Source organism: Moschus berezovskii, chromosome 18 (genome assembly GCF_049115385.1).
Source record: "Moschus berezovskii isolate FMDL1 chromosome 18, NW_MosBer_1.0, whole genome shotgun sequence".
Classification (NCBI taxonomy): domain Eukaryota; kingdom Metazoa; phylum Chordata; class Mammalia; order Artiodactyla; family Moschidae; genus Moschus; species Moschus berezovskii.
The window spans coordinates 51,205,858-51,227,958 of record NC_142477.1 but is presented as its reverse complement, the minus strand read 5'-3'; the positions used below and the strand labels follow the sequence as shown (position 1 = coordinate 51,227,958).

At 38.9% G+C, this 22,101-nt stretch overlaps 1 protein-coding gene across 4 annotated transcripts in view; it reads right to left on the bottom strand.

The window, feature by feature from the left end:
• ITGA2 (integrin subunit alpha 2) overlaps nucleotides 1–22,101 on the bottom strand; it is a 112,131-nt gene that overhangs the window by 12,170 nt on the left and 77,860 nt on the right. For all 4 annotated transcript variants that reach the window (XM_055422064.2, XM_088827684.1, XM_055422065.2 and 1 more), the window contains 11 exons: nucleotides 21,344–21,483; nucleotides 15,777–15,928; nucleotides 13,035–13,145; nucleotides 12,373–12,455; nucleotides 9,823–9,964; nucleotides 8,626–8,718; nucleotides 7,751–7,827; nucleotides 7,581–7,664; nucleotides 3,878–3,980; nucleotides 2,297–2,407; nucleotides 1,266–1,370 (listed from right to left, as the gene is read on the bottom strand). In XM_055422064.2, the coding sequence (XP_055278039.2) occupies nucleotides 1,266–1,370; nucleotides 2,297–2,407; nucleotides 3,878–3,980; nucleotides 7,581–7,664; nucleotides 7,751–7,827; nucleotides 8,626–8,718; nucleotides 9,823–9,964; nucleotides 12,373–12,455; nucleotides 13,035–13,145; nucleotides 15,777–15,928; nucleotides 21,344–21,483 (1,201 nt within the window). The remainder of the gene's footprint in view (nucleotides 1–1,265; nucleotides 1,371–2,296; nucleotides 2,408–3,877; nucleotides 3,981–7,580; nucleotides 7,665–7,750; nucleotides 7,828–8,625; nucleotides 8,719–9,822; nucleotides 9,965–12,372; nucleotides 12,456–13,034; nucleotides 13,146–15,776; nucleotides 15,929–21,343; nucleotides 21,484–22,101) is intronic.

The following is a 22,101-nucleotide window of genomic DNA, read 5'->3' as shown; positions in this document are numbered from 1 at the left end:
GACTAGACGGACCTTGGTTGGCAAAGTAATGTCTCTGCTTTTTAATATACTATCAAGGTTGGTCATAACTTTCCTTCCAAGGAGCAAGCGTCTTTTAATTTCATGGCTGCAATCAGCATCTGCAGTGATTTTGGAGCCCAAAAAAACAAAGTCTGACACTGTTTCCACTGTTTTTCCATCTATTTCCCATGAAGTGATGGGACCAGATGCCATGATCTTTGTTTTCTGAATGTTGAGCTTCAAACCAACCTTTTCACTCTCCTCTTTCACTTTCCTCAAGAGGCTTTTGAGTTCCTCTTCACTTTCTGCCATAAGGGTAGTGTCATCTGCATATCTGAGGTTATTGATATTTCTCCCAGCAATCTTGACTCCAGCTTGTGCTTCTTCCAGCCCAGCGTTCCTCATGATGTACTCTGCATATAAGTTAAATAAGCAAGGTGACAATATACAACCTTGACGTACACCTTTTCCTATTTGGAACCAGTCTGTTGTTCCATGTCCAGTTCTAACTGTTGCTTCCTGACCTGCATACAGGTTTCTCAAGAGGCAGGTCAGGTGGTCTGGTATGCCCATCTCTTTCAGAATGTTCCACAGTTTATTGTGATCCACACAGTCAAAGGCTTTGGCATAGTCAATGAAGCAGAAATAGATGTTTTTCTGAAACTCTCTTGCTTTCTCCATGATCCAGCGGATGTTGGCAATTTGATCTCTGGTGCCTCTGCCTTTTCTAAAACCTGCTTGAACATCTGGGTTGACCTTACTGTTTGCTAAATGTTTATGTATTTGAATACTTAATAATGTGCCAAGCACCATGCTAGACACTAGACAAGCCTCTTTCCCAAAGAAAGTGGCATATAGCTGCGCAGCAGGATATGATCAAATATGGAAAGCAGAGCAGAGTCATCAGAGAGTCGAATTTAACAGCTCAATAAAGACATCAGTGATTCTGTGGAGAAGGTGAGAGAGGCTTTACCTCACATACATGTCCAGCACCCCCCCAGCTCTTTGCAGTGTTTCCAACATGCACGACACAAAACTCATTTGACATGGGGTCCTTTTGATTTCATGAAATTATAATAATGGCATAAGTGATAATGCCAATAACCTGGATTTGAGTGTATATTTTCTTGATTCACACAGACCATCAAAGGCAAAATGGGAAAGTTGTCCCACATGTGTGGTGGCAGGGAAAAGGAAGTGCCCCAATTTCCCGGTAAAACAATGCATCACCCAAGGAAAATTTCACCCCATTAACCTGTCCTTACCAATTCTTTTATGTGCCGGAAATTTTCACTCTTGAAAGATACAGAAGAAGACGTCTGTCCTATTTTCAGTGGATTTATTTCGGCTTTGCAACTGATGTCACCAGCCTACAAAGAAGGACATCAAATTGGTCTTCGGAAGCAAGATGGTTTATGATGTTTCAACTTGTTAGGAAATCCTGTTGTCCCATGTTGGGGCAGGGGAGGACTCCCAGGATTCCCTTCATTGTGCTGACCTGGCCACAATTCTGTACATCACTACTGTAATTCTGAAGTATTCAAATCCTTCTGATGTGACTGGACAGCGTGGCGCCAGTTCTTAACAGTCCATGTGTGATGTAAGAAATCTGCAATAACAACTGACTATGAGTGATTTCACTCGAGTTCTTTCCTGTGGAACAGTTTAGGCTTTTGCTTGCCTGTTGTCATCGATGACCATCATAGAAGTAATGCTGCTGTAGCATTAGCTAAGGGCTAACCACAGGGTTTGGCTAGAGTATGTCAGAACTACATGGATGGATCCTAAAGGAAAACACCAGTGCCTTAGCCCTGGAGATTCTGGTATAATTGCCTGGGGTAGGCCTTGGCGTCACACAGATCTGAAAAACGACCCAGGTGATTAAATGAGCACCCAGGGTGGATAACTGCTGGACAAAACCCCAGGCTGAGAGCTTGAAACCAAGCTACTGACTGCAGCTGTGTGGTCCAACTACCCTCCCACCATGGGTTCAACCGCTTACTTCCCAGCCAGCTAACTTTACGAACAGGGCTCTGACAAAATCAGATCTTCACCTGATCAGAACGAGGTGCTAATGATAATTTCTGCTATCTGTAAATCCCTAGACTCAGGCATTTCTGATGACAATGTCCTGCTTCTAATATGAAATTAGCTGCTAGTTTACTGGCACCCAGAGTGCAGAGGGATTACCTTTTCCGTTCCTCATCTATAAGATGGCAGCCATGATCACCCCCACCGCATGGCGTGTTTCCACATGGAAGGTGTGCATTTTTATAGGCAATGTGGCCGCCCTTACCTGGTCTGTGTGCACCCCAGTCAGGTACATCAGCGGGTTCTTGCCTTTGGTGTATTGAGGGATGTGGATGATTATAGACGCCATGCTTACCGGAACACTTCCTGTTGTTACCTGTGTGGTAAGAACACATTCTGATTGCTGCTACATCAGACACACATTTCAAGGAAAGTGATCAGTAACCTCAGGGCTGATGATGGGCGACTATTAAGTAGTTAGATGGAGTCCCTGTGAAAGTGAGTCACTACGTTATGGACTCTGAGTCCTTGTGTTTTACCTCTCATTAAAATCTCAACATCTATGATTTGGGCTGGTACATAATTTGTGACTTAGGAGATGGTTAAAAACACCTGCCATCTGTGGGTTCGGCCTGTCAGGGCATGAAGTCCCACTCTGCCCCTGACAGCAGTGGGGCTTAGGCAAGATACTTGACTTCTTGATGCTTCAGTTTTCTCATTTGTAAAATAAAGTCAGCAACTCAGTAGCCATGCACAGGTATAGCCTCTGCTCTCACTGGTGGGAAGTCTGTCCTAATTGTTCAGGGCTCATGCCCTATTGGGGTTAAACATTTTAAAGAACGGTCAGAGGAATAATAATCCTACCAAACTCATAACTGATCTGGGAATTAAATGGGTTAACATATATAAAGCATACCATACAAAGGCTGATACTTATTATATGTCTTTGAATATTATTTTATTGTTACTACTAATTGACTAAATGTTTCATTAAAGAAGTAACTGCCAAATACCATGCACATTTTATAAATTCCATAAATCTGGATCACAAATCAAGATTCCTTTAAGGACTTTTTAAAGAATATAAATTATCACCAAATTACAGAGTTGTAACCATTTGACAGATTAGTAGAATATGTACAAAAATAAAATGACAGGCTAGTGGATGGATTCTTTCCTTTTTATTGAACAAAGTTTATGTAATGTCATTATAAAATATTCTCTCACAAATTCATTCCTCTTTATATAACTGGAAACAAACTTTAATAATTACCAACTAATAGCCAATAAAAATTGATTTTTAAATATTTTGTATACTATTTAGCATGACTGTATGAAGTAAATATTTGTATACAAATGGTGACCTTCTCAAACAGAAGTGGTTTCCAAGCAAAAATTGGCATTATATTCCAGAGACTGCTGTCCACAGTAGTAGCTTTATGTTAATACTCTGTTGATTAATATTCAACATTTGCTTTCAGAATACACCAGTTATCCCTTACCTTGGATACAAAACTATGTATCAATACAAAGCCCAGCTGTTTACTTATCAATGACCCATCTTTGTGGTTCTCAAAGCATGGCACCTGGCCCAGAAGCATCCACATCACCTGGGAACTTGTTAGAACTGCACATTGTTAGGGCCACCCCAGACCTTTTGAATCAGAACTACTGGAGATGGAGCCCAGTGATATGTGTTTGTCAAGACTCAGGTGATCGTAATGTGTGCTGAAATTTGAGAAGCACTGGCGTATTTCAACTTCATTTTACTTTCTTATTCTCTTCCTGCCCTCATTCCTGCCACCCCCTTCTCCTGAATTCCCATTCTTATAACAGGTGCACCAACCTTAATGGAGAAGATGAATTTTGGACCAATATCTTCAAAACTGTGCATGACAGAAGAGACATTCCCATCCAAGGAGACTTCATAAAAATTTATGTTGGTAGATCTGTTGGATATTTGTAAAGCTGAATATGTTAGTTATGCTATTGCTCTTGAAGTTTAAGATTTCTTTTACTTATGTATCTTCTAGCTTATGTTACAAGTGAAAGAATTCACATTTAGGTACAAAACATTAAAGGAAAACAAATATTTGTTATGGATTTAAGGCCCAGTATACATTTCTAGTGGCTTCCCTGGTGGCTCAGAGGTTAACGCGTCTGCCTCCAATGCGGGAGACCCGGGTTCAATCCCTGGGTCGGGAAGATCCCCTGGAGAAGGAAATGGTAACCCACTCCAGTATATTCTTGCCTGGAGAATCCCATGGATGGAGAAGCCTGGTAGGCTACAGTCCACGGGGTCGCAAAGAGTCGGACACGACTGAGTGACTGAACAGATACATTTCTAAGGCCAAAACAAGTTCCTTTCAAAACATATCCCTTTATGATCATTCTGCTAAGATTCTTTGTGTTATATCAGTTGTATATATAGATACATATATCAGTTGTAAGTTTCTAAAATAAGTACAAATGTATTACTTTAGAACTTGTGGTGAAACGCTTCGCAAGATTGCTATTATATTGACTGCTGTGTTAATACAGTGGACACCTGGTCCTTATTGATTGGATAAACAGATTTTTAAGGCAGAGGATTTTCCACTTGGTATGATGGCTGAAATATTATACAATAATAAGACATCAGACATTAGCTCCTGCACTACTCATCACTGCATGCCTACGAAACAGGGTATATATTTTATTATTTCTTCAGTATTCTTGCCTGGCAAATCCCATGGACAGAGGAGCCTGGCAGGCTACAGTCCATGGGGTTGCAAACAGTCGGACACAACTTTATGACTAAACAATGACAACAATCCTTAGTTCTAAGCCAACTCTGACGCTTTGGCCTGAATTGGAGTAGGTCCATCTGTTTCCACCACTGACCACAGAAACCACTTCTAAGATGGCTCACTCAGGAGTTTTGTTATTAGATTAGACCTAGAGGTAATGGCCCAACTGAATGTCTTTGCTTGGGGCTGCTGAGTAGGGTTTGCAAGTGAAAGAATGACCAGGCCTGAGGGAACCCGCACAGGACCACCCAGACTGAAATGTAACTGAATACCATTCCTTCTCTTCACTCATTTCTGGGAATCTGAGGCTGAATTCCAACCAGGGCAGCTTCCTTGGGGGGTAGAGGGCAGATAGCAGGGGGAGGAGTCTGAGAAGCAATATTTATTGCCATCAGACAGTTTATCCTAATTATAATACATTGATTCTATTTCCTAAAAAAAAATTGGACTGGATATTTTCAAGGTAGAGTCCTTTAGTTTCTTTACTGAAAATCTTGCCTTTTTCTCTTTTATGCCTTAGAATTTTCCCCCAAATTCTCAAAAGGAAAATATGTCAAAGGGACTTAAATAAATGTAGTATTTGTCAAGGTTATGCCTATGAGAGGAAATAATGATTTGTCAGCCTTACATGGAAAATGGGAAAACTGACTGGGATTTAAAACAGAAAGCCTGACTCCAATAAAAATTAAATAAAAAAATAAAATAGAAAGGCTGGCTGTATGTGCCTTTCAGATCTTTGTGTGAGCCCCTATGTATGGCCAGTTTTTAAACTGATTAATATGCTCTGTTTCTGCATTTTAAAGAGATCCAACATTTTTTCATTTGTTCTTTAAGGGTTCCGTCAGTTACTTAAATACTGATCAATATATTTATATTAGCAGTTAGCTATAGTGGGGCAGATCCTGTTTTAGAAATAAATTCTACTGTCATCTATTTCCACCCATCATATTTGCATGATATAATTGCACACTTATATAGTATCAAAACGGTTCCTAAGGGATATACTCAATAATTGGGATTGGGTAGGACTTTTTTTTTCCCAAAAAGTAAGTAAACTTGTGTGTGTGTATGTGTGCGCGCGTGTGTGTGTGTATGTGATATATCCTAGTAGATAGATAGACCTTGTATCTGGAAAATATTCTGAAACAGCCAAATTAGTCATTACAAAATGACCAGAGGAGATCGGAGGGATGATTTCTCTTCATCGTGCATTTTTCCGTGATGTTTGGGTTTTCTATCCATGCACATTTAACATCTTTCTTTTTAAAGAGATATTAAGGCAAATTATCTGGATGGTAAGTTTAGGAACCACTTTAGCTTTATTCTTGATAATTCTCCGTATTTTTTTAACTGCATGATATACTTTAAAATCAGAATGTCTGAGAATCCAAATTGCCATCACAAAAAATACATAGATAAAATTTAGTAAATGTGAAGTCCCACTTCAATATTATATTTATTTCATCTCAAAATAAAACATTGGCCATGGTGGGGGAATGGAATGATGAAAAGGCTCTATTAACAAAAAGCATTTAGGATGAGAAAGTAGCATTACAGGTAGGAAGGAAAACATTTAGGTAATGTGGTGCTAGCAATCTCTTTGACTGCAGCTGTTTTCAGTTACTTATTTTAGCAGCTGAGAGCCCTTTGAAATCTGTAGTTACTGAATAATTTTTCAGGGATGGATGACTTGAGATACAGTTTCTGCTTTTGCCGTTTGCAACTCACTCGATACAGAAGCATTCTTTTCATCTTTGCTCATGTGTCTTGAGCTCTAGACATAATGACATATTTTCCTTTTTGTTTTTGCTCAGGGATCTGTTGGATGATCCACATATTCCATGCTTTTAGGGGCTACAGTGATGTTAGAGAAAGCTGCGGTCACTGGACACTTCGTAGCCTGGCTCCCTGGGATATGCTGCTGCGTGTTTTCCAGGGGTCATTGATCTGTGCTGCAAAGCTGCCATAGTGTTTCAGCAGCTTGAGAACTCTGGTTCCCAGGCTTGGAGGTGGGCCTCATCTGGGACTTCTGTACCTGCACAGTTGGGCCGCAATGTGTCTGTACCCATGAACCCACTTCACTAAGTGGGAATGAAGGTGATAATATCAGCACCTGTGGTGTCTACAAGTTACTCACCTCGCAAGACACCAGTCTCTCTGAACAACTCAAGATAATAGGTATCAAGTGGTACTGTTTTGGCCGGTGCTCTCAGGTTTGCTTGCTTTGGACAGGCAAGAAAGTGGAATAACGCATTTCTTTCTGGATGACCTCTTTTGAAAAATGCCTCATTTCATCCTGGTTGGAAGAAACCTCTAGTCTACTGTGCCAGGAATTTTCTGTGACTAGATTCAATATTTGTGCCCGGGGCTTCGATGTCCAGGAGTGGGGCTACCACTTGAGATCTCATGTGGACAGCAGGACACAGGTGTGGGGAAGGAAGGGGTGGCAACTCCTTGGGGCCCTGAGAGCTCTGCTTTGACAGCTCATCCAAGGGCCTGCAGGGGAGTTCTCCTTGGCATGTGACAGACAATTATCCCTTTGTCTTTCTGGTATTGGTATTGCTTTTAGTCAGTAAACCTAAAGAGTCCCTCAAGAGTCCCCTAGGGACCAGTTTGCCCCTGGACTTCTGTTTTAGTTGACAAGGAGGAAACATTTTAATTCAAATTCTCCAGTAAAGAATGAGCATATAGAGGACTTCTTTAGTCATGAACCAAATGTGTTGTGAGCTGCGATCATAGGCTCCCCACTGTTTCACCTACCTTGTTATGTGAATTTCAGCATCATACAGCAGAGAGAGTTTTAAGTTGACTGAATTATCTGCCATGTTTTCTTCCTGGCTTTCACTATTGAAAGGAATATTAGGAAATTACTGAAAGAGAAATATTAGAAAAGCCACTTTTCATCAATTCACGACTTCATCATGTTTTACCTTAAGGCTCGGAAACTGATAGAGGCCTGATTCTGAAGGTTTTGAAGATTGAAGTCGAAGTTAATAGTGAAAGTCACCTATACACAAAATGAAAATTCATCAATTCTGTGATGCTTTGTACTCAGGGACCAACACGAAAAAAAAGTGTCTCATAAAAGAAAACTCAGTCCCATTTGATTCTGAATTTTATGAAACTTAAGCTTTCTAATTTGTAGAATATCTATGTATTTTTCAACCTTGCCTCACCTTTAGAATAGAACTGAATTTACTTAACAAATACATAAAGCAGGTCTCCCTATGACTCAGTCAGTAAAGAATCTGCCTGCAAAGGAGACCCGGCCTTGATCCCTGGGTTGGGAAGATCCCCTGGAGAAGGAAATGGCAACCTACTCCAATATTCTTGCTTGGGAAATCCCATGGACAAAGGAGCCTGGCGGGCTACAGTCCATGGGGTGACAAAGAAGTTGGACACGACTTAGCGACTACACCACCACCACCATACATATCACAGGCACTAATACTTGTCTGAATTTGAAGGCTGTGTGCTGATGTAAAATTTGCTTACCACCAGGGGTTAACAAATGATATATCCGTGACTATGTGTAAAGCACTTTGACTGGTATTGGTCAATGTGTTCAGAAAAAACTTTCTATGTTGTATGTGTCTTTGGAAATGAATTTCACAGAGGGAAATGCCACTTTTATTAATAACTTAAAGCATGCAGATATTTAAAAACTTCCTTTAAATATGCAGCCAACTATTTTGTGGTGCCTCTCAAATGATGACACTTAATAAAGAAAGATAGTTCACTGGTGAATTAACACCAATGATGAGAAGGGGCCAGCATGGATTTGGGGATGAAATGGAAGTTGTACCTGTTGTTTGCTCTTTAAAGCAGGGTAGCCCACATTGCAGGTAACAGACTTCTGAGATGAAGCAATCTGGCAGGTCACTTCTGTCCCATCAACCTGAATGAGACCAGAGAAACAATGATCAATTCTTCTTCAGTGTCTGTATGTATGTGCACTCATGCACATATGTGCCAAAAGAAATATAAACCACCTAGTCATTTTAGCAGTAAGGTTGTGTTCACACCAAGACTTGAAAATCTTCTATGTATTGTCCAGATGGCTAACATTTATTTTTATTACTAGACAGGCCACCCAATAAAACAGAGTCAGATACTGAAATTTCCCCCAGAAATAAATCATATATTATATTTCAGAAGCACAAAATAAATTTAATCCACTATTTAGAAATGCTGTCTTTAATATATACCTCTCAATATATTTGAAAGTTGCAGTTTAAAGAGAAAAGCAAATAAAATATAGCTTTTGTTTATATTTTAAATAACTTAGAAGAATCATCTTTAGATTTCCTCAGGTTTCTTCTCTTTAAAATACGAAGCTGTCATTTGGCACAAGAAATTTAAACACTAAAGTCAGAATCGGTGTAGAACACTAAATCTATTAAGTTCACAATGACTTGAAACTGGATGAAACCATTTTTAAAATCCTTTCATCAAGTAGTGAATTTGGAAAAATCTCAGCTTTTCCCTTCTCTCCTTTTCACTGCTTGGTGGCAGAGGAGGGACCAGGGGGGCATTCATGGTCAAGTGTGTTCCTGGTATAGCGATCAAGTCAACATGATTAACTGACCTCACTGGAATGCATTATCTTGGCAGCAGCAAGACCTGTGGTTACAAAGCTTGGGCTGAGCTGTGGGACTCTAATTTCTGAGGGCAAGTGCAACTCCCAGCATCTGTGAAGTTCCACGGCAGCCTCATCACACAGATGGCTTGAGGAGAGTTTACGGTAGAGTCTGGCTACAACTGCCAAGTGTCAGGTCAAAGGAAAAATCTGATCCAAGCCATGAAGCCGAACTGGTCTAGATACACAGCCAGGCTATGTTCTCAAGCAGTTTAACTAGTTGGGAGCCACAAGTGTCAAGACTGATCATGTTGAGGGGAAAGGAGTTTCTTCAGAAAACACAGAGGACCTGGAGATTTGAGTAGAAGGAAGACAGTAATTGACAAAAAAAATAGCAGTTAACACCAGAGTGCCTTCACATACCGGCATGGACCAGGAAGCAAAAAACAGGTTTTCTGAAAAATCAACAACAATCTCAGTATTATAGGCACTTTCCTTCTTGTTTTTCAGTTTTACTGAAAATGTTAACCTTTTGTTTTGGTTGCTGACAATGAAGGGTTGTTGTCTGTTAACAGTAAAAAGGAGAAAAAACAGTCATTATAATTTTGTTCTCTTTTTTTAAGTCAGCATTCAAATACTTATTTAAAAAATAAATTTTGGATTTACTATTGAGAGATTGAGAAAACTGCTTAATAACAAATTATCTTCATAGTAAAATAATATTGGCAATGAATGAATAAATCCTATTGGGTTTTCTTCTTTGTTGCTTTTAATTACATTGCAGAAAAAGACACCATCCAAATATAAGTGGTTTTATATTTCTTAGTGCTTACTCCTATATGGATGAGAGAAATTGAAATTTACACTTTTTATATTGAAGTATAGTTGATTTATAATATTAGTTTCATGTATACAATATAGTTATTGAGTCTTTTATAGATTATACTGCATTAAAAGTTATTAGAAAATAATGAGTATATTTTGCTCTGTTGCACAATATATCTTTGTTACTTATCTATTTTACATTTATATAATATTAATAGTTTGAATCTCTTAATTACATACACCTATCTTGCCCCTTCCTCCTTCCCTCTGCCCACTACCAGTTTATTATTTTTATCTGTGAGTCTATTTATGTTTTGTTATATACGTTTGTTTTTTCGATTCTTTCACTTTCACACATTGGAGAAGGAAATGGCAACCCACTCCAGTGTTCTTGCCTGGAGAATCCCAGGGACGAGGGAGCCTGGTGGGCTTCCGTCTATGGGGTCACACAGAGTCGGACACGACTGAAGTGACTTAGCAGCATATGAGTGAAACAGAATGTTTGTCTTTCTGTGACTTATTTCATGAAGCAAAATACCATCTAGGTCCATCTACATTATTGCAAATGGCAGAATTTTATCCTTTTATGGCTGAGTAATATTCCATTATATATAAACGTGTATACATAAATATGTATATACATGTGTGTGTTACATCTTCCTTTATCCATTCATCTATTGATGGACGCTTAGGTTGCTTCCATGCCTTGATTATTGTAAATAATGCTGCTATAAACATAGGGGTACATCTATCTTTTTGAATTAGTGTTTTTGTTTTCTTTGGATGCATATCCAGGAGTAGAATTGCTAGAGTATATGATAGTTCTATTTTTAGCTCTTTGAGAAACCTCCATACTGTCTCCCATAGTTGGCTACACCAGTTTACATTCCCACCAACAGTGTAAAAGGGTTCCATTTTCTCCACATCCTCACTAACATTTGTTACTTATGTTCTTTTTGATGACAGCCATCCTGCCAGGTATGAAATGTCATGATACCTCATCATGGTTTTGATTTTCGTTTCTCTGATGGTTAGCACTGATGGGCATTTTTTTATGTGCCTGTTGGCCACTTATATGTCTTCTTTGCAAAAATGTCTATTCAGGTCTTCTGCCTATTTTTTAAAACAGGTTTTTGGTTTTTTGACATTGAGTTGTACAAGTTGTTTATATATTTTGGATATTAACCCCTTGGCGGTCATATCATCTACAAATATTTTGTACCATTCAAGTGGGTTATCATTCCGTTTTGTTAATGGTTTCCTTTGCTCTGCAAAAGCTCTTAAGTTTAATTAAGTCTCACTTGTTTATTTTTGCTTTTATTTCTTTTGCTTTCAGAGACAGAGACAAAGAAACTACTGCTACACTTTATGACAAAGAGTATTCTGCCTTTGTTTACTTCAAGGAGTTTTGAGGTTTCAGGTCTTGTATTTAGGTCTTTAATCCATTTTGCATTTTTTTCTGTATTAGGTATGAGAAAATGTTCTAATTTTATCTTCTTACATGAAGTTGTCCAGTCTTCCCAGCACCACTATTTAAGGGACCGTCTTTCCTCCAGTGTATATTCTCGCCTTTGTTGTAGGTAAACTGACAATAAGTAGATGGGTTTATTTCAGGGTTCTCTATTCTGTTCCATTGATCTATATGTCTGCTCTGTGCCCGAACCATGCTCTGTTGATTACTGTAGCTTTAAGGCATAACCTGAAGATACTTCAAACTTTGTTCTTTCTTTTATCAAAATTGCTTTGAAAATGTGGAGTCTTTTGTGGCTCCATATAAATTTTTGAATTATTTGTTCTAGTTCTGTAAAAATTGTTATGGATTTTTTGAGTGAGATTGCATTAAATTTGTAGTTTGGTGTGGACATTTTAACAATATTATTTCTTCTAATCCAAGAGCACAGGGTATCTTTCCATTTCTCTGGTTATTTTCAAATTCCGTTATCAATATTTTATAGTTTTCAGAGTATATAAGTCTTTCACCTCCTTGGTTAAGTATATTAGATACTTTGAAATATAGATTTTAAGGATGTTTAGGAGTTATGGTGTTTCTTTTGTTGAAAAAAATTTCCATACACAATCACTTGAATAAAGTAATCTAACATGTCTTTTATTTCTACAATTTTCACTGCGCTTTACAGTAAAACTTACTGAGTAGCTGGCAGCTGCTGAACATTTAGAACTAGATCAGAAATGCAAACTCCATCATCACCACAGTCTTTATGGAAAGGGATCTACAAAAATAAAATGAGAAAAACAATCCCAGAAATTTGCTATTGAGTTAAACAAGCAAACTGTAGAAGAACACATAATAGTATCATTCCACTTATATAAAGTTCAAAACCTTGTGAAACTGAACCATATTTTAGGAATATATACATGTTTAGCAACATCAGAAAAACATTGATAAATGCAAAATTCAGGATGGTGTGTGCTATCTAGGGGCACAAGATAAAAGTGGATATGATAGAGTATGGAGTGAAACAGAGAATTTCAGAGGTACCGGCACCATTTTATTTTTTTTTAATGGGTTATGAACACAAGGTGTTTCCTTTATTGTTATATATTTCTTCAATAAACATTTCCTGAGAGCCTGTGGCAGGCCAAGCACTACTCACAGTGCAGGGAACAAGGAAGACAAAATCCCCGTCTCCATGGAACTTACATGCTGGTGAACTTTCCATAGAAGTAACTGTACTTCAATTAGAAAATTACCAACTTAGGCTATGTCCTAAGTATCTTCCAAACACTAAGGCAGTGACTGAAACTTTACTGACTAGTCAGGATTTCCAAGAAAGGCAAGCCATACTTACACTGAAGACCTTGACCGTCTCAGAGTAGGCTTCAAGGGCAGGGTTAGTGCCAGGGTTTTCCAGACTAATGTTCATACACAGATTCAGAGGGCTGATAGTATCAGAGGGCTCCTAAACACACACAGAGTTAGTGGATTAGGGCACGGCAGCTTCAAACAAGAAAATGACCACACATGTCCTCACAATTAAACACACAGTCCACTCTCAGTCATGCAGAGTAGCTCTGTTTTGAACTTTCAAGGCTCTTGCTTCTTTACTTCTGTCCTAAGTCTGCCGTTAGCCTCTCTGCTTCTAAGAGACTTCAAAACTTGGGTTCAGTAAAAATCTGAAGCAGTGATTCTTGGGTAAACTCATTAGTCATTTCATTATTTATATAAGTAATGATCAATATTTAGGTGAGATATCCAGTTTGCAGTGCTCAGAAGATCCCACAGCTCTTGGTTTGTTGGCCATGTTCTTCCCATTCCTACTACCAAGACTTTTGGCATCTACAGGTGTCCTGACCAAATCCCTGGAAGAGAATATTATGACCTGGAAGGGAAAGTGCCCAGGGTTCACTGTCAGGAATGGACAAGGGGACTCCCCTTCCTAGTCTCTAGTCTACAAAACCAGATAAAAGTGTTTCCCATACTCGAAACTAAGCTCCTCAATTTCTAGCCTAGCTGTTAGTGTTCTTTTGCATGAAGAAGATGATGCATATATCATTTAGCAGGCATTAAAACCAACACTGTCCAGCTATAAATAGGACAGTTCCTCTTTGTCTCTAGTAAAGATGGTGGAGGATTTGCAATGCTCCAAGAGGTCTGAGCTGCTTCTAGTTTTTGAGGTTTCCTGTCTATTGAACAATGAAAATAATGCCAAAACAGGGCTGCAAACACCATCTAGTGTTCTTCTTCAAGAAAGAAGATTGCCTGTACATTCAGTTCAGTTCAGTCACTCAGTCATGTCCGACTCTTTGCGACCCCATGAATCACAGCACGCCAGGCCTCCCTGTCCATCACCAACTCCCGGAGTTCACTCAAACTCATGTCCACAGAGTCGGTGATGCCATCCAGCCATCTCATTCTCTGTCTTCCCTGTCTCCTACCACCCCCAATCCTTCCTAGCATCAGATATTTTCCAGTGAGTCAACTTGACGCATGAGGTGGCCAAAGTATTGCAGTTTCAGCTTTAGCATCAGTCCCTCCAATGAACACCCAGGATTGATCTCCTTTAGAATGGACTGGTTGGATCTCCTTGCAGTCCAAGGGACTTTCAAGAGTCTTCTCCAGCACCACAGTTCAAAAGCATCAATTCTTTGGCAATCAGCTTTCTTCACAGCCTGTACATTAGTAAGCACTAAAAATCAAATTTTCCTTTTCTTAGGAGTGATATCTTTATCTCAGCAGGACTTCTGTCTTGATCCCTTTGGACAGGGGTTCGGGAGGCAGGGGCAGTGACTTCCTGACTACAGGGAAATGTATCCTCGGCTGCAGGGTTGGCATAGAATGGACTTTGGTATTGATAGCAAATATAGTGTTACCTGGGACAGAACCTCTCAGCTGACCACAATGATACACACCTTGTAAAAACTTCACAAGTACACATGGGTGAGAGTATGAGATGTATTTATACATATGTAGTAGTTTGGTCACTGTGACTTCATGAGCTGTAGCCTGCCAGGCTCCACTGTTCATGGAAGTCTCCAGGCAAGAATACTGGCGTGCGTTGCCATTTCTTTCTCCAGTGTATATATATGCATACTTATACCACATCCTGGCTGTCTTACTTCCCCCACAATGGATTACATGTTTAATTTGACCCACAACTTAGCACAAGGATAAGAGAGAATGGAATCTGGCTTTTATTCCTTTAAAGAAGCTGTATAATTGGCACATTATCAACAAAAAAAGTCTAGGCCTTCACAAAAAGAACCCTTCAACTTGAACAATACTGAACTGATTTTAGTTCATCCAACTTTTTGTTCAACTCTTAGCACTTCTCCATCTACTTGAGAAATGTCTGGGGATGCCCTGAGACATATTCACTTGATCTGAAGGGAATTTCTGAGGAGGGTGGGGTTCCAGAATACCAATTTTTAAAAAGTTTCTTTGGCAATTCTTATGCATCTTAAACTTTGAGAACCACATTCTACAAAAGTTCTTAAATAGCTCTTATAAAAATAGTTTCCTGAATAAATTATACTTTTAAATACCATAACCTGGCTTCTGGGGGGGAAATAATCATATAATTTATAAGATAAGCTTTTTTAGAAATTTTCTTCTGAGAAGCACTTCTTCTACTTGGGAGAATTAACTGTAGTAATTATGGCATAAGATTAGAGCAAAGAATTTTTACCTCATAATCTACCATCCTTCACCTGTATCAATTTAAATCCAAAAATGGAAAGGGCAATTAGAGTTATCCTTTTCAATCATTTAAAAATAAATATTCTCCTGATATGAAAATGTCAATATAAAATTTATTGTCAACCAAAAGTTCTTCCTATTAAACATTTAAGAAAGCACTGTCTTTGATTTCTTGAAGAATCTTATTTTAGCCTTTTTACTTGCAACTAACTTACATAATAGCATCTAACCATATAGATTACTGTAAAGGAAATATACTCTTATTCATAGACCAAAAAAAAGTAGTAATTAGAAGAGCAAGGGTTCTTCTCACTCATAAGCCTCCAATTCAGGCTTTCACCAGTCATTAGTCTTTAAAAAGAAAGGTGATAAAAGAGATGACTCTGAGGCTCACCTGTATGTGGATGATGTACTCAGAACAGCGCTGTGCTTGACTTACTATCATGGTCTTCTGCAAGCACCTTTCATTATTTTCCTTAAATAACCCCCTGGACATCACTCTGGATGAAAACTGGTCTTCATCAATTGTAATGTTATACACAATGGCTATAATAAAAATAATAAAGAAATGTCATTAGAAATACATTTTTAAGGAAAAGGCATTCCTGTTTTATCGTGTCTCACTGGGTTAAGTCTCTGACTACAAGAAAACAAAAACCAGTCTTCCTTTTGATGAACTGTGAACCATGGCTAGCCTGTGATATTTGTAACTGCAGCTCTGGTATGATGTACATTGACTGTGGATACAAAGAAATGTGACTCAAAGAAATGTGATTTGATACAGTGGAAGGAAAAGTAGACTTGCCACCAGGAAATCTACTGAATGAAGTTGGTCAAACTCTTTCCTCAAATAGCAATTTTATTGTCCATAACATGGTGACATGAAAAGGAAAGGTATTATAATTGAGTACCTACAATTGAACACATTCTTAAACGTTATATAACTTTTACAATAAACCTGGAACATGGATATTATTATCCTATTTTTCAGATAATTTATAGAATATTATTCCTTTTTTCAAAATAATTCACCTCAGTTCACACAGCTAGGGCATTGTCAGAAGGAAAGTTTGAGTAATTTTGAAACAAGACCCCATTTTTCTACTATTTCTATGCAGTTTAGAGGATTCACTGTTATTTGAGGATTAAATTAGATACTCTAAGGGGAAATGTACAGCACCTTGCATATTCCAAAAGCTTACTTTGGGAAAGTCATGTTACATTGCAATAACAAGTGTTGAATTGGACAGACTTGTTTTGAATCTTAATCTCATCATTGACAAGCTTTAGGCAATTTTCTTAACCTTCTTGAACCTCCATTTCTTCATCTATAAAACAGAGATAATAATACTAACCTAGGGACATGGAAACATGTGATAAAAACTGATGTCAGTAGCTAATGTCCAACTATCAGAACTTTCAATAAAATCTGTTGGCTACCCACCCAACACTGAGAAGATCTGATACTATTAATAGCATCAACTGCATTACTTAGGATTATTCTATATTATTATTTACAAGAATTGATGATTTTGAACTGTGGTGTTGGGGAGTCCCTTGGACTGTAAGGAGATCCAACCAGTCTATCCTAAAGGAAGTCAGTTCTGAATATTCACTGGAAGGACTGATGCTGAAGCTGAAACTCCAATACTTTGGCCACCTGATGCAAAGAACTGACTCATTTGAAAAGACCTTGATGCTGGGAAAGATTGAAGGTGGGAGAAGAAGGGGACAACAGAGGATGAGATGCTTGGATGGTATCACCGACTCAATGGACATGAGTTTGAGTAAACTCCGGGAGTTGGTGATGGACAGGGAGGCCTGTCGTGCTGCAGTCCATGGGGTCACAAAGAGTCAGACAAAACTGAGCGACTGAACTGAACTGAAGTACTTCCAAGAGTTTAAAGATTGACTATACTTCCAAAAGCATTCTACATGTGACCTTTCAAATATCTGCTAGAAGTGATTTATAATTTTTCTGGCTCTGAATACTTCATGAGGTTAACAAAGATAAAATACAAAAAAATCAATAACTACAAATAAGTACTGAAAATAACACAAAAGAAAAGTAATGGCAGGGAAGTGATGGTAGCTAGCACAAAGTTAGTACATGTGGCAAGGACAATATTTCATTTTTTCCAAAATGATACATAGTTACATAGGCAATATGATAATCCTTTTTATGTTATTGACTTCAAACTGGAGTGTGCACCCAGTGCAATAAATAATAGAAGTCATAAGCTTTATAAATTGACTTTTCAAAGTCACAGAGGTGGGATTTCTGTCTTACACACTATCATTGCCAGGCAAGTAAGTGACAAACGATCATGACCATATGAACCTAAGGCATCAAGAAGAGGATTCAAAGGGAAAGGTGCCCAATGGTGAGAGATCCTCGACAACAAGTGGAAGGGAATAAAATTCTCTGAAAGCAAAAAATGCCTTTCAAGTGTGTGGTAACAGAAGAGGAGACGTATAGTCAAAAACTGGGAGGAAGATGCTTGGGAAAAACCGGCACTTCAGGGCCAGCGGAGGTTACCTACCCATCACTTCTGTCAACTAATAGATTTCCCAAATTAACTTTTTATATTTAATGTTTTATTCCTCCAGCTTCATTAAGATATCATCAACATATAATATCGTCTAAGTTTAAAGCATACAATGTAGTGATTTTATACATTGCAAAATAATTACCACAATAAGGTGAGTTAACATACCCATCACTTTACAAAGTTACAATTTTTTGTGTATGGTGAGAACCTTTAAAATCTAGTCTCTCAATAACTGTATCAGATACAGTATTATTAACAAAAATCACCATGCTGTACATTCCATCTAGCCATTTCATGTTTAGAAAGTAATGGTTTCTGACTCAACTCTCATGGCTACTCAGATGGATGTGCTAAAAGGCAGGTGTGTGAAATGTGCTACTCAGAGCTGGGTCAGTGTTTGAACACTTGAAAGGAAAAATGCCAGATGAATATGAAAAATAGGAAATATGGAAGGCGTGCTAAGACATGAATCTAACTTTGTGTTCCTAGGCTTCTTATTTCTTCTATAAATTGTGACAACTTGCCTCTATATTTTTACCCTTTACTTTGTTCACCACCTAATAAAATAGCTATACCAACCCTAACAGAAATCAACCCTGAATATTCATTGAAAGGACTGATGCTGAAGTTGAAACTCCAATACTTTAGCTACCTGAAGCAAAGAGCTGACTTATTAGGGAAGACTTTGATGCTGGGAAAGATTGAAGGCAGGAGAAGAAGGGGACAACAGAAGGCGAGATGGTTGATGGCATCATTGACTCAATGGACAGGAGTTTGAGCAAGCTCCAGGAATTGGTGAAGGACAGGGAAGCCTGGCGTGCTGCAGTCCATTGAGTCGCAAATTCTCAGACACGACTGAATGACTGAATAAGAAAGAACTACAGGTTTTTCCCGTGGTCATGTATGGATGTAAGTGTTGGACTGTGAAGAAAGCTGATCACCGAAGAATTGATGCTTTTGAACTGTGGTGCTGGAGAAGACTCTTGAGAGCCCCTTGGACTGCAAGGAGATCCAACCAGTCCATTCTAAAGGAGATCAGTCCTGGGTGTTCATTGGAAGGACTGATGCTAAAGCTGAAACTCCAATACTTTGGCCACCTCATGCGACGAGTTGACTCACTGGAAAAGACTCTGATGCTGGGAGGGATTGGGGGCAGGAGGAGAAGGGGATGACAGAGAATGACATGGCTGGATGGCATCACCGACTTGATGGACGTGAGTTTGGGTGAACTCCGGGAGTTGGTGATGGACAGGGAGGCCTGGCTTGCTGTGATTCATGGGGTCGCAAAGAGTCGGACATGACTGAGCGACTGAACTGACTGACAGGTTTCTGAAAATTAGAGCCAAAATCTCTAATGGAGAGGATATATATGCATAACTGAGTCACTTTGCTGTACAACAGTAAGTAATACAACAATGTAATTCAACTATACTACAACTTAAAAAATTCTGATGGAAAGGATGCAGAGTGCTAAAAGGATTAAGTGCTAAAAATCAATGGCTACATATTGAAGGAACTGAGATAATTGGAGCAGGAGAGATGGAGGTGAGATGCAGTGGTTAGAAAGACTGCAGGGACATGTAGGACCTCAGCCAGGCTGCCAAAGACAACTGGACCAATCCAGAGAGAGTAAGGCTGCCCGCAGTCTTCCTTACTCTCTCCTGCCAATAGGTCATGTTTCAGACTTTCCCTCACTTCACTGGATTATTTGTTGTTATTGTTCAGTCACTAAGTCATGTCCAACATTTTGCAACCTCATGAACTGCAGCACACCAGGTTTCTCTATCCTTCACTAGCTCCCTGAGATTGCTCAAACTCATGTCCATTGAGTCGGTGATGTCACCCAACCATCTCACCTTCTGCCATCCCCTTCTCCTTCTGCCCTCAATCTTTCCCAGCACCAGGGTCTTTTCTAATGAGTCAGCTCTTTGCATCAGGTGGCCAAAGTATTGGAGCTTCAGCATCAGTCCTTCCAATGAGTATTCAGGGTTGATTTCCTTTAGGATTCACTGGTTTTATCTCCTTGCTGTCCAAGGGACTCTCAAAAGTCTTCTTTAGCACCACAGTTCAAAAGCATCAATTTTTTGGTGCTCAGCCTTCATTATGATCCAACTTTCACATCCATACATGACTATTGGAAAAACCATAGCTTTGACTATATGGATCTTTGTTGGCAAAGTGACATGTCTGCTTTTTAATATGCTGTCTAGGTTGGTCATGGCTTTTCTTCCAAGGAGCAGGCATCTTTTAATTTCATGACTATAGTCACAATCTGCAGTGATTTTGGAGCCCAAGAAAATAAAATCTGCCACTGTTTCTACTTTTTCCCCTTCCATTTGCCATGAAGTGATGGCATCAGCTGCCATGATCTTCATTGTTTAAATGTTGAGTTTCAAGCCAGCTTTTTCACTCTCCTCTTCCACTTTCATCAAGAGGCTTTTTAGATTCCTCTTTGTTTTTTGCCATTAAAGTGGTATTATCTGTATATCTGAGGTTGTTGATATTTCTGCTGGAAATCTTGATTCCAGCTTGTGATTCATCCAGCTTGGCCTTTCACATGATGTACTCTACATAGAAGTTAAACAGCCTTGACATATTCTTTTCCCAATTTTGAACCAGTGAGTTGTTCCATATAAGGTTCTAACTATTGCTTCTTGACCTGTGTACAGATTTTGCAGGATGCAAGTAAGGTGGTCTGGTATTCCCATCTCTTAAAGAATTTTCCACAGTTTGTTGTGATCCACACAAAGGCTTCAGTGTAGTCAAAGGAGCAGAATTAGATGCTTTTCTGGAATTCCCTTGCTTTCTCTATGATCCAATGGATGTTGGCAATTTGACCTCTAGTTCCTCTGCCTTTTCTAAACCCTGCTAATACATCTGAAAGTTCTCAGTTCACAAAATGGATTATTTAGAAAATGTAAAACACTGGGCACAAATTATACATTGTTTTATACTTTCTCTCTCATTATTTCATGCTTCTTAAATTTTCAAGAATAGAAATATTTGATCCTCATACTAAACACACTCTACCTATATTATGGCATAGCCAACTCACAGAGGACTCATCTAATATGGACTCAGGTTCAGTGTAATTTCCATGTGTCCATGGTTTTCCGTTAGGAAGGTATGTGTAAGAGAAACTTGAAGGATAGACTGGAAGAGACCATAATTATGTCACTGATTTCATGACTTTTGCAGCAGAATGTGACCTTCTAAGGATGACAGAGAAAGGTCTAAAACACCTTCCACACCTAATTAACCATTCTCAGGCACCTCAAATATGTGGCAATTCAAGTGTCTGCAAGACCCTTATTTCTTTTGGTTTCCATATCCCAAGCATAGTTTACATCAGAACTGAAACTCTGCAAGCAAACCTATCTCTTGTGCAGATTATTTCAGGTTTACTCACCCACTTGATTGTTTTGATTAGTAGGTCTAAACTTAGCACTGAAGCAGAGTTTAAGTTTTATCTCAGCATTTTTGTTGAGCAAAGTGATTTTTTTTGGTGTGAATGAAGCATCTACAGATACATCAGCAATGCTCTGTGACCTGAAAGACCAATGTTTAAAAAAAATTATTCTCAGGAAGCTACCCAGAAAAACTAGTCTTATCACCTTGTAGGAATGTGACCACAAAACAGCATTAACTTAGCTTAACACACAGACAGACAGTGAAGTTGCTCAGTTGTGTCCGACTCTTTGTGACCCCGTGGACTGTAGCTTGCCAGGCTCCTCTGTCCCTGGGATTCTCCAGGCAAGAATACTGGAGTGGGTTGCCATTTCCTTCTCCAGGGGATCTTCCCGACCCAAGGATCAAACCCGGGTTTCCCACATTGCAGGCAGACGCTTTATAACCTAGCTTAACTGGTCCCCTCAAAAAATGGATTTGACTCCTTGTGTCTTGACTTTTTAGATGAATCAAACCCACCTTCAAAGAAAAAAAAGTTTGGCCATCATGGGCTATCTTAAAAGGGAACGTCACAGTATAGGAAGTATATAACCTACCATGCCTGAGATCTACCAAGGTGGCTAAAGCGTGAAGTTCACTGAAAGGTATGATTTCTTAAAAAATTGTTTCAAAGCAGCCACATAATTATGTCATCACACCTTGTATTTTTCTAATGCTACTCTAAACTTATTTTATTCAGTAAATATATTTTTTCAAAGC